This window comes from Sarcophilus harrisii, chromosome 4 (genome assembly GCF_902635505.1).
Source record: "Sarcophilus harrisii chromosome 4, mSarHar1.11, whole genome shotgun sequence".
Taxonomy (NCBI): Eukaryota; Metazoa; Chordata; class Mammalia; order Dasyuromorphia; family Dasyuridae; genus Sarcophilus; species Sarcophilus harrisii.
In genome coordinates this window covers 10,946,775-10,958,858 of record NC_045429.1, presented here as the reverse complement: position 1 = coordinate 10,958,858, position 12,084 = coordinate 10,946,775, and the positions used below count along the sequence as shown (strand labels likewise).

General features: G+C 41.3%; 1 protein-coding gene across 2 annotated transcripts in view; it reads left to right on the top strand.

Annotated features, from left to right (window-relative positions):
- PDE4B (phosphodiesterase 4B) overlaps window positions 1-12,084 on the top strand; it is a 632,040-nt gene that overhangs the window by 481,686 nt on the left and 138,270 nt on the right. For both annotated transcript variants that reach the window (XM_031968952.1, XM_031968953.1), the window contains one exon: window positions 9,494-9,688. In XM_031968952.1, coding sequence (XP_031824812.1) covers window positions 9,494-9,688 — 195 coding nt within the window. The remainder of the gene's footprint in view (window positions 1-9,493; window positions 9,689-12,084) is intronic.

The window sequence follows — 12,084 nt, the reverse complement described above, 5'->3', positions numbered from 1 at the left end:
AATTGTACAATATTTCAGAGTCTGATTCTTTTTGTACAGCAAAATAACGTTTTGGTCAGGTATACTTATTGTGTATCTAATTTATATTTTAATATATTTAACATCTACTGGTCATCCTGCCATCTAGGGGAGGGGGTGGGGGGGGTAAGAGGTGAAAAATTGGAACAAGAGGTTTGGCAATTGTTAATGCTGTAAAGTAACCCATGTATATATCCTGTAAATAAAAGGCTATTAAATAAAAAAATAAAAAATAAAAAATAAAATGAAGTAAAGTTAAATCAAAAAAAAAAAAAAAAAAAGTGTTCCCCATGAATTTGTTTTCTCATTCATTGGAACCATTGGGAACTCCCTTGTAAAAAAAAATTGTTCTTTGCAATAGAGTCTTTTTTTAAAAAAGATTTTTTATTTTCAAATCATATGCATGGAAAAAACATGCATGGATAATTCTTTAACATTAACCCTTGCAAAACCTCATGTTCTAATTTTCTCCCCTTACCCCACCTCTCCCCTACATGGCAGATAGCCCAATATATGTTAAACATGGTAAAATATGTTAAATCTAATATATGCATACATATTTATACAATTACCTTGCTGCACAAGAAAAATCAGATCAAACTGGAAGAAAAATGAGAAAAAAGTAAAATGCAAGCAAACAACCACAAAAATAGTGACATTGCTATGTTATGATCCTCACTCAGTTCCCACAGTCCTCTCTCTGGGTGTGGATGGCTCTCTTCATCATTGAACAATTGGAACTGGCCTGAATCATCTCACTGTTGAAAAAAGCCACGTCCAACAGAGCTGATCATTGTATATTCTTGTTGCCTTGTGCAATGATTTGCGGGTTCTGCTCATTTCACTCAGCATCAGTTCATGTAGGTCTCCCCAGGCCTCTCTGAAATCATCCTGCTGGTCGTTTCTTTTAGAACAATAATATTCCATCGCATTCATATCCCATCACTTATTCAACCATTCTCCAGCTTATGGGCATCCACTCAGTTTCCAGTTTCTTGCCACAAACATTTTTGCACATGTGGGTCCCTTTCCCTCCTTTAAGATCTCATTGGGATATAAACCCAGTAGAAACACTTGCAATGGATTCTGGAAAGGTTCAACCCAACCCATCCTGCTCTAAGAACAAGCTTTGTGCAATGAGCCACATGGAATTATTTCATCTTCTGCCTCCTTTCTCTACCTCCACCCCTATAGCTCGAAATACACTTGGTCCAGCAGCCAACATGAAGGATTTCCAGTGAACCACAGGGAAAACCAGGTTACCTTCCAGTGCTGATTTCCTCCAATCCCAGTACAAACAGGACTTTAATTTAGGATCATAGAACCAGAGCTGGAAAGAACCTCAGAAGGCTTCAGCTCATTTGACAAATAAGGAAATTGAGACCCAGAGAGTTTATATGACTTCTCCAAAGTCACATATGTAGTGTCAGAGGCAGGAAGTAAATTCTGCCAGAGATTCTCTCTTTTAAAAAATCACTTCCAGTTCTCTTCCTCCTAGGCTGATTGCATCTCCTTTGTTCTGGATTATTCTCTCAACAAATGGGAAGAATTGTTAGCATTTGGGATGTAAGGAAGGGTACAATCAATCCATTCCAAATTACAGAAACTTTCCATATGGGAGGGCTAGTGGACTTATTTGTGTAACAAGAAATATTGTATTCCAGGTATGGAGGTGGAAGTGGGAAGCAGATATCAATGTACTAAGGCAGGCGAAACAAAGTCACTGGAGTCTACTTTGGTAGAACTGTGGGAAAAATTCAAGGAGAGGTTGGACTGATGGATCATTAATACAAATGACTATCAATGAAAGAAGTCTATCCATCTGTCTGTCTGTCTAATCTATATCCATCCATCCATCTATGTAACCTTCCATCCATTTGTCTATCTATCTGTCTCTCTATTTATCTGTATATATACATAATGTACATATACATATATACATAATGTACATATACATATATACATAATGTACATATACATATCACTACTGATGATTTTTATGGTATGGGGAGTTCCCAGTGTGAAAAGTACTTCCACTGGTACAACTCAGTGGCTCAATTATGGCTTATGGGCTTTGCTGATTGGATCGATGAGAAGTGAAGATCCTCCATCCTCACAAGACTTGAACCAAGTCTTCCTGATCCCCAAGACTGGCTCTCTAACCAACAAGTGGGCATAAGCTGTCTCTCGTCTTGTTATTCTTAAAATCCTAACTTGGATCCTTACAGGACTCGGAGGCCTTGGAAGAGTAGGTAGGAGTACTTTATAGAGGAAATGACTTCCCCCAGTTCCTGCCGACTTATTTTATGAAGTTTCAGTTGGCCCAAGGCTATAAGCTTGCCTCAAATGGTGGTCTAGTTTCTGAAAACATCCCCCTCTCCCCTACAGGAAACTCATGGGTTGAACATTTTTTCACCTTGTTGGAAATAATGCCCTTATTATGAGGAAACAGTAATGTTTAAATGTGGGACCATTTTCCTATCTCATTAAAGTCTTAAAACACAAACACAATTTGAAGCTATTAAAGGCTCACTCTAAAATATAGTCTCAGGCAGCTGAAACTGAATTTCCAGAAAATTGGCCCCCAGCCTCTCAATCTCATTTTCACAATCTGGTGCTTTTGGTGGGGGGATGGTTAGAGGTTGCTTTGTTGGGCTGTTTTGTCTTCAAACCGTTTCCTCTCTCCAGAGAATACAGCCTGAAAATGGATTCCAAATAGCACATAAAACCTCTTGTCAAAATTTTGCCCTCACAATCCAGGCCAAGTGGTTCAACCAACCCAATTCCTTAGCTGAAGGAATATTCAACAATCATTAAGGCTTAATGATTGTTAATTAAGAGATTTAGCCCTTGAGGTCCAAGACTGAGACTCCCATGAAGTATCTTCCTCAAGAAGACAACATCCCTTATTCGAGGGCACTTGTGTTCTCAGACACTAGAGCTCAAGGGGAGTGGAATTTTCAATTTGCAAATTGAATGGGTACTGGGGGTCTAGAGACAAGGACTAATGACAGCTCACTTATATATGGCACTTTTAAAGTTTGTCCCTTACAGATAATATTTAATTTGGTTCTCACAATAGCACCTGAGCTGGGTACTAGTAGTCACATTAATGATGAGGAAGGTCAGCTTGAGAAAGATTACATGACTTACACAGGATCACCACAGGGAGCAAGTACAGGATTAGAACCCAGAATTTGCTGATTTAGAGTACAGTTCTCTCCCCATTCTGCCACATGTTAACAGCAATCCTAGTCTTATTCATTGACGTAATTCGGCACCTGTCCGCTCATTTCAATGCCTTTGTCTTTCCAAGCTGGTCATATTTCTTCTCAAGCTGCTTGTTTTTTGGGTGGACTTGCATAATCATCTGCAAAAAGCCCCAATTCTGGGCGATAGAAAATCCATTGGGAACAATGAGACCATCGTGAGATGAATCTTAACTTTCCATCTTCCCCAGCTCTGTCTGGAACAGAAAATTTGCTGGAATCTACCTGAATGTTATCAGCAACCAGCTCCCCTGGAGAATGTCCCTAGTGAAAAGGAGCCTCTTCAAATCATAGAATGAATTGGTTCTGGTGACTTTGGGGCTCTGTCTTTGTGGTAAGAAGTGCAGTTTATACAGCCCGGGCACAGTATGGGGATTTGGAAGGAATAATGATGAAAGACCAGAAGCCGAGAGACTTCGTGATCAGCTCTATCATTGTTCTCTCACCTTAATTAAAGGTCTCATCAACACCTCGGGCTTTTTCTTTTACTCTCTTTCTGCTTTGACTTCCCTCAAGCTTTTTAATATGATTTTTTAAATCCTGTTTTTGTCTGAGTCCTGTTCCTGCTCTATGGATTCTCTCTTAGCATTTTTCCTTCCAGTGTTGAGTAAGATGTAGCTGTCTTCTGCCATCTGCTGGTTTGCTGCCTTCAATAGAAAGAGAGAGAGAGAGAGAGAGAGAGAGAGAGGGAGAGGAAAAGGAAGGAAGGAAGGAAGGAAGGAAGGAAGGAAGGAAGGAAGGAAGGAAGGAAGGAAGGAAGGAAGAGAAAAAGAAAGAAAGAAAGAAAGAAAGAAAGAAAGAAAGAAAGAAAGAAAGAAAGAAAGAAAGAAAGAAAGAAAGAAAGAAAGAAAGAAAGAAAGAGAGAAGGAAGGAAGGAAGAGAGGAGGAAAAGGGGAGGAAGGGAGGAAGAGAGGAGGAAAAGGGGAGGAAGGGAGGGAGGAAAGGAAAGGAAAGGATTCTCTAAGATTTCATCATTGTCTTGTCTAAGTTGATCTAAGTCACTGAAGTGGCTTTATTACATTTTATAAACTGTGGTTGAACTGAACTGAACTTAACCCTAACTCCCACCATTGCTCTTCTGTGACGAACCTCTTTCACTAGTTATCAAAATTTAGGTAGCAGCTAGGAGTAGTGTAAGGTGACAGTGGCTGGGGACCAAAGGACAGAGGAAGCATTATAGCATGGCATATGTCCTTTAATATGTCCTTGATCCTTGCTAACTGGATCATGCTGGGTAAAACACTGCCTGCTGCTTTAAAAAACACCACTCTATCTCCCCACCCCAACCAAAAATAGATAAAAACAAACAAATAATCACCTAAGCTCATATACACAGGATCATCCACTTATATGTAGAAGGGATTTATGACCTCTAGGTCATTTAGTCCTTTCTACAAAAAAGGAAACTGCATTTCAGAGATCTTCACTGACTCAGCCAAGGTCACCTGATCTCCAGATCATAGAAGTTTGTCTCTGATACTAAAGATGATAGAGACCCACTGGAGTTTATTGAGGTGAGGAAGTGACAGAGACCTCCTAGATTACAGTATGCTTGGGAATGAGTATCCCCTCCCTGGTGGCCTTCAAGTAAAAGGAAGATGACAACCTGTCAGATTGTAGAGGCATGTGCCAGGGCAAGTGGCTCCAGAGGTCCATGGCAGCCCAGAAAGTATCTGAAATCTTCCCCTTTCTTTCTCCTCCCTCCTTCCATCCATCTATCCCTCCTTCTTTCCTTTCTTCTTTCCTTCCTTCCTTCCTTCCTTCCTCTCTCCCTCCTCCCTCACTTCCCCTCCCTCCCTCTTTCTTTCCCTCCCTCTTTCTCCTTCCCCCTCCCTCTTTTTCTTTTTTCTTTCTTTCCTTCCTTCCTTCACTCCCTACTACCCTCCATCTCACTATCACTTTAGAACTAGGAAAAAAATCTCAGAGGTGATCTAACTTGACTCCTTCATTTTACAGGCAAGGAAACTGAGTCCTAAAACGATTAGCTGGCTTGTCCAGGAGAATAGAAGGCAGAATCTGTTTCTAGCCTAGAGCCCCTAAGTCCCAATCCTGCTCGCTTTATAATATATATAAAATTTCTGCCAATTTCTAAGTACTATGTATACATGTTAGCTATTGTTGTTATTTACAGAGTCAATCAAGAAGCACTTATTAATTGCCTGTGGTATATCAGACATTCTGTTAGAGACTGAGAACACAAATACCAAGACTTCACCAATCCCTGCTTTCCAAAAAGAAAATTCAGAATCTCAGAGTTGTAAGAAAACATGAGACTTTGAATGAAAATCCCCCTCCATAATCCCAACAAGTAACCAACTTGATTGGATCTGAAGACCCTCGGTGAGGGGGAACCTTGAGGCATCTAGAACATAGAATGTTAGAGCTGAAAGGGATCTTAGAACTAGTCCTTTCCAACCTCAAACCTCAAATGTCTAGAGTTAGTCACTTTTCTCTCAAATTTCTCAAGACATTTTGATCTTCCCCTGCTCTCTCCTCACAATCTACTTTGTGTATCAGTCCTTTGTCTACCTTTTTAGGCTCAGCTTGCAATTCTTCAGCCAAGCAACTGTATCTCATTCATCATCATCTTTACTCTTCTACTCTGGTCCACCCACCAGAGTCTATCTGTCCTTTCCTAGGATCTAAGAGGCTTTATGGAATGGGGGAATCATCTTTCTTAGACTTTCACCTAGTTGATGGACTAGCTCCCAGTGGTTTCTCACCACAGTCTGTCGAGAAAGGCATAATAACCCTGAGTTCTGCCGCTCCACGGTGAAAGTTTCAACTAGTGGAGTCAAGTCAAGCTTACTGGGGGTTCTCACTCTGCTAATCCCAGAGATACAAGTAGAAGCAAAAAAGAGGTGCTTCCATTCTAACTATAGGATCTTACATAGTAATGGAAAGGAACACATTAAAGAAGGTGAAAGGTGGGTGGGGGTAGCAGGAGGAGAAGGTTTCCATGTTGGATATTGGTAAAGAAAGGCTCAGGAATGGAGCCTGGAGAGGAATGAGCATAAACATAGTTATCCTGGACATGTCTTTGAAAGGGGGATGTCTGTGGTATATGATTGTCATGGAATATTATCGTACTGTAAGAAAGAACAAGCAGGATGATTTCAGAAATACTTAGTAAGACTTATATGAACTGATGCATGGTAAAACGAATAGAACCAAGAGAACATCGGACACAGTAATAGCAATATTGTTCAGTGAAGAACTATAATGACTTAATAGTACAATGATATCTGCCTCCAGAGAAAGAACTGTATTATTTGAATACAGATTGAACCATGTTATTGTTCACTTTCTTTCATTTTTTCTTTTGGGTCTTCTGTACAAAATAAATAATACGTAAATGTGTTACATAATTGAACATATATATTGTTACACTATGTTTTGATTGCTTTCATCTCAGGAAGGAGGAAGGGGAGGAAGAAATAGAATTTGGAACTCAAAACTTTATATAAAAGTGTTTTGATGATTTGAAATTTGAAATTCAAAATTTTAAAAAATACAAATTTGATTATTTGAAATTTGAAAAATGTGAAATTTTTTAAAATACAAAAATTAAAAAAGAAAAGAAAAGAAAAGGGGGCTTCCCAGAAAAATCGGGTAACTGAAGGATCGCAAAGGCAGAAGGAAGGATTTCATTGGAGTCTACTAGGACATTGTGGGAAAAAAACATCTTCCTGGGCAAGGTACAGCTGAGAAATTAGATATATTCATGTGAAACTATATTAACAATGATTAAAATATGCATTGCTATTTAAGCATGTACTTTCAAGGAGATTTCATTCTTTGTTTACTGTATTTCTCAAAGTTTTATGAAACAAAAGAAGTTCTGTGACCAGATAGCTCCCATAGAATGGGGAAATAGATCCTGAAAGAGCTGCAAGGAGCCAGAATGGGAAAATTTTTTCAGGAAGCAGCTGAGCCGTTCATGCTTCAGGTTTACATTACCTGAGACTTGGGGTTTCCCCAAGGTAATATTGAGAGCAAACAATGACGATTGCCCGACTTTCCTGTTCTATGAATATTTTGTCTTTCTTTCCACCTCTTCCCACACCCCATTCTGACTCCTTGCTGCTCTTTCAGGATCTATTTCCCCATTCATAAAACTTTGAGAAATACAGTAAACAAAGAAAGAAACTGACTCTCCCATAAGGAAGCCCATTCACTCAGGAGAAACTCAAATAGTTCTGAGGTTCTTCTGTATCTGGCTCAAAACCCATCTCTTTCTACAAACCACGGATTGTTCTTAGGTCGGTCCTCTGGGGTCAAGCAAAATTGGCTGAATCTTCCTTTCACTCACCAGGTTATTTTCAATGATTTGCAGAGTGGTTCTTGAACAAGCATCCCCATCCTACTCTCTAAGTACCCCCTTCTTCAGACCTTCACAGCTACTTCCATCCACCTTGGGGCACGGGGAGCAAGTGGGCTTAGGTGAATTCTGGAGCATCAGGTTAGCAATAACCTGAGGATGCTGCTAAGTGAGAATCGTCACTACAACAATACAGGGAAATCAGAAGGGGAACGGCCAGGGACCAGTTGGATCAGAATTCTCAGAAGGGTCCTGGGATAAAGGTCACTTTGGAACTTCTCCATGTCTGTTCTCTAGAAACATCTCCCATCTAATCTAAAAGGGGTCTGTCCTTCCCCATTCCCACCCGATCTTCTCTCCCTTCAGTGAACTCTGGTAAATTGAGCCTCCACTCCGGAGTTAAGTGGGTCTATGTGAGTTTAATGAGATCTCTTTGTGGATACATTTGCATACATTATACCACTCTACCTCTGGCTGGCTCCTCATCTTTTCAGTCAGTGAGTGTTTTCTGGGTAGCAGGAGTTGGTCCATAAACATCTGAAAATATTCCTAGTCTGTGGTTAATTAGACTGTGAGATTCATCAGCTGGAAACTCTTAGGTGCTTCTGGGTAATCAAATGCTTAGCTCCCAGCTACTCTTCTCTCAAGAAATGCTGTACTGTGATCAACCCATTTGGTAAAGAGGGCGTTTGGTCTTGTTCTAAGTTCAGTGTCATAGCCTAGGATAATTTTTCTTTGCCTTCCTCATACGTTTTGCTCTGATTCTGTCTCAGTTAAAAGGAGGATCTCAGGTTGAGACAAAAATATAGTTTATCTTAGGCCAGTCCATGAGAGAACAATAGGAAGAGCACTGTACTTGAGTCAGAGGAACTAGGTTCAAATCCTACTTCTCCTACTTACCACCCCTCACTATTCTCCCTGTTATAAGCCCCTCACTCTCCCCTCACCCAGCCACTACCTGAGATTCATTCTTCAGTACTACTTGTCTGGATTATTTGCAATAACCCTCCTGGCCTCAGGATCAATTCAATGAAATCTAATAAACATTTATTAAGCACCAATTATGTGCCAAACGTTGTGCTAAGTGCTAGGGTTACCACAGAGGCAAAAGGCAGTCCCTGTCCTTAGGGAGTTTATAATCTAATGGAAGAGACAGAATGCAAAGAAATATATACCAAGCAAGTTATCAAAGTAGGAAAAATTCAAAAGGGGAAAGCATTAGAACTGAGAGAGGTAAGGACTCATCAAGCTCTCATCCTTCCTTTGTTGGAAGCCTTTCCCAGCTTCTCTTAAGTCTAGGTAGTTTATTGATCCATATTTGATTTCTTGTTTTCTCTCATATTTGATTGGGAACTTCTTGAGGGCAGGGACTTCCTTGTGACCCTTAGCACTTAGTAGGTGCTTTGTAATTGTTTCGTAACTGACCAATGTACTATTCCTCACTCATGACACTGCATCTCGGGGTGCTGTGCTTTCGTATATCTGGGATGTTCCCCCCTTTTCCCCTCTCCCTTCTTCCAGACTCAGCTGCAGGAGTCTCTCTCAGTTTCCCCGACGTTGGAAATCTCTTCTAGAGTCATACTTTATTGCCCATTAGAATGTAAGCCCCCTGAGGGCAGGCCAGCATTTTTGTCTTTCTTTGTCCAGCCAGCGCTCCACAAACAGCCACTACTTAATGTTGGCTTGTCAGTCTGTTAACTGGTTTAATAACTGAGAACCACGTCTGTCGGACCCAGCCACCCACTTCCCACTCTAAGGCTGTGAGGATGGTCTGCAAGCCTGGTGATCAGGGGAGCTCAGGACATGGTACCAGCCTGCAGATGTCTCATTGATGACAGCGACATCTCCCCAACCCCAACCCAAACCTCTCTGTTTTCTCTTCCAGCTTCGATGTGGAAAATGGCCCGTCCCCCGGCCGGAGCCCCCTGGACCCCCAGGCCGGCTCTTCCTCGGGGCTTGTGCTGCACACCACCTTCCCGGGGCACAGCCAGCGTCGGGAGTCCTTCCTCTACCGGTCAGACAGCGACTATGATCTCTCACCAAAGGCTATGTCTAGAAATTCTTCCCTTCCAAGCGAACAGTAAGTAGAAGCCGTCTGGTTTCCAGTCTCACACCTACCCCATTTATTGACACTGTTTAAAACAAAACAGATACAGACAAAACCCTGAACAACTCATCTTTCCCTTTTCACCTGGGACCCACAGAGCATGAAAATGAATAGAGGGAAAGGCTGTGAATATTGTCAAGCCCTCAGGAACATCGCTGAGCATTAGAAACACTAGCCAGGTGTTGTCAAAGGCATTAACAATATGGCGAACTCAGAGTGTGGGTAGCTCAAGTCTATTAGGAATTAGACTACTGAGTACTTTCTGGTTTATTCCCAGAACTGTTTAGACAACAGGGGTCTTAAGATACTTCTAATTTCTCTTAAATCCCATTTGGGTTTTCTGCTTTATTGGGAGCCCTGGCAAGAGGGGAGAGCAGCTAGCTAGTCAAGGACCTGGGTTTTCCTTCTGGCAAACCATCATTGCGGATCTGGAGCAGGGAGAGCAGGCCAAGGGAAACAGAACTGGCTCTTTCTTTTGAATCACCCAATCATGGCCATTTGTTAAGAGACTCACTTGATGAAACTCCACATGAAGAGTTCTATTAATTAGCCAGAGTCAAGGGTTCCCATTTGCCTTTTCTGAATCAGGGGTCTCTGATTTTCATTTAAAGAACACTGGGTCGTGTTTCTTGTTTATCAAATTTCAGAATCCAAATAATGTTGAATACTGTTGTCCATAAGTTAAAAGCTTTCTGGGCACATAAGGTTCTTGGCTGCTTGGTTTTAAAACATCAGTGGCAACTATAATCCCAAGGAGGAAAAAATTCTACTGGATCTTCTTTGGTTCCTAGAAAGGATTCACAAAATGGATAGGAAAGCCAAAGGAAAAGGCAAAGAGTTATCGGGTAAAGAACATTGGTTCCAAAGCCTAGTTCTGCCATTTCAGACATGACCTTGGTCAAGACATATCTTCTTTGTTCCCGTTGGCTTGTGGGTCTCTAAACAAAGGGCACTGAAGCTGGAACCCACGAGGACCTGGGTTCAAATACTGATCCAAACATTTGCTAGTTGTGTGACTTAACCGTTCTGTGCCTCATCTGTAAAATAAAGGGACTGGGTTTCGTGGTCTTTTTTTCTGACTAAATCTACAATCCTATCCCCAGTGGTTGGACTTTGGATGACCTCAAAGATCTCTTCCTGTTTGGAGAGATGTCACCAAAGGTTTCCGTAGGAGTCCTCAACAGGGATACCTTAGTTTCCCCGAATTATTATGAACGACTGTCCAAGTCTGTTCTGTCTCCCTTGACAATATCATTGACTCACATGGCTTCTCCTTTGCCAACAACTCCTCCATGTGGTTTTCCCATCCTGGGTTACAATCCCAGATTCCTGGCTATTTATGGGACATCTCTCCCTGTGAACAATTTATCACCTCAGCATATGACATCCTGAAATACTACACACACACACACACACACACACACACACACACCTGCTTCTCCATCCAATCTCACTATTTCCCTGACTACCTCAACCCATGTCCTGTGTTTATAAGCTTGAATTACTATTTGTAGGGGCTTCCAGCTCCAGGAGAATCCTTTCTGGAAATAAATAAATATAGATAGATATATAGATAGATATAAACAAAAAAGGCTCTGGCCACATCTGAAAGCACATTTGATTTCTTACCTGGTTAACTCCACTTATTGCCCAAGAGAAAGAAAGGAGGCTTTCCCAGCAGTCCCAAGGAGTCCGTGCTGGCAGCCTCCTCCACTTCCAGCATCATCTCCTGCTGCACATCCCTTCCTTCCTCTCCCATTCCTTGCCAGTTCTTCGCACCTTGACAAGGACAGACAATAGAATGAATCAGCTGCCTGTATCGCTAGTCTAGACCCCAGACCCAAGTGCATTTATTGATTCCTTCATTTATTTGTTCAGTGAAGAAATCCTTTGTGCCTGCTGTAGATCCCACATATCTTAATGGATCTCAGAGACAAATGCAAGAAATAATGTTTAATAGTCAGAAGATCTGGGTTCGAATCCCTTCTGTGTCCAATGGTATCTGTATGACCAGAGAGGAAAGACTTCTTTTCCTCCTCTGAGTGATGGGGATAATAAACTTTGCCTCCACTGCCTTTTTTGGCAAAGCACTTGGGGTTAAGTGACTTGCCTAGGATCACACAGCTAGGACTGTAAAGTGTCTGAGGCCAGATTTGAACTCCAGGGATTGTGATCTGTCCCACTGCCACTCCATTGAGATGCAGGATGAGGAAAGCCTTCTATAAACCCTGCTATCTTTTTTTTATTTTTACTTTGTACCTATTTTGAATCTTTTTTGCACATAGTTCTGTGCATAGGCTTAGAGCTGGAATGGACATTAAATACTAACGTCTGACCTCATTTACAGATCATGACAATAATCACAGATA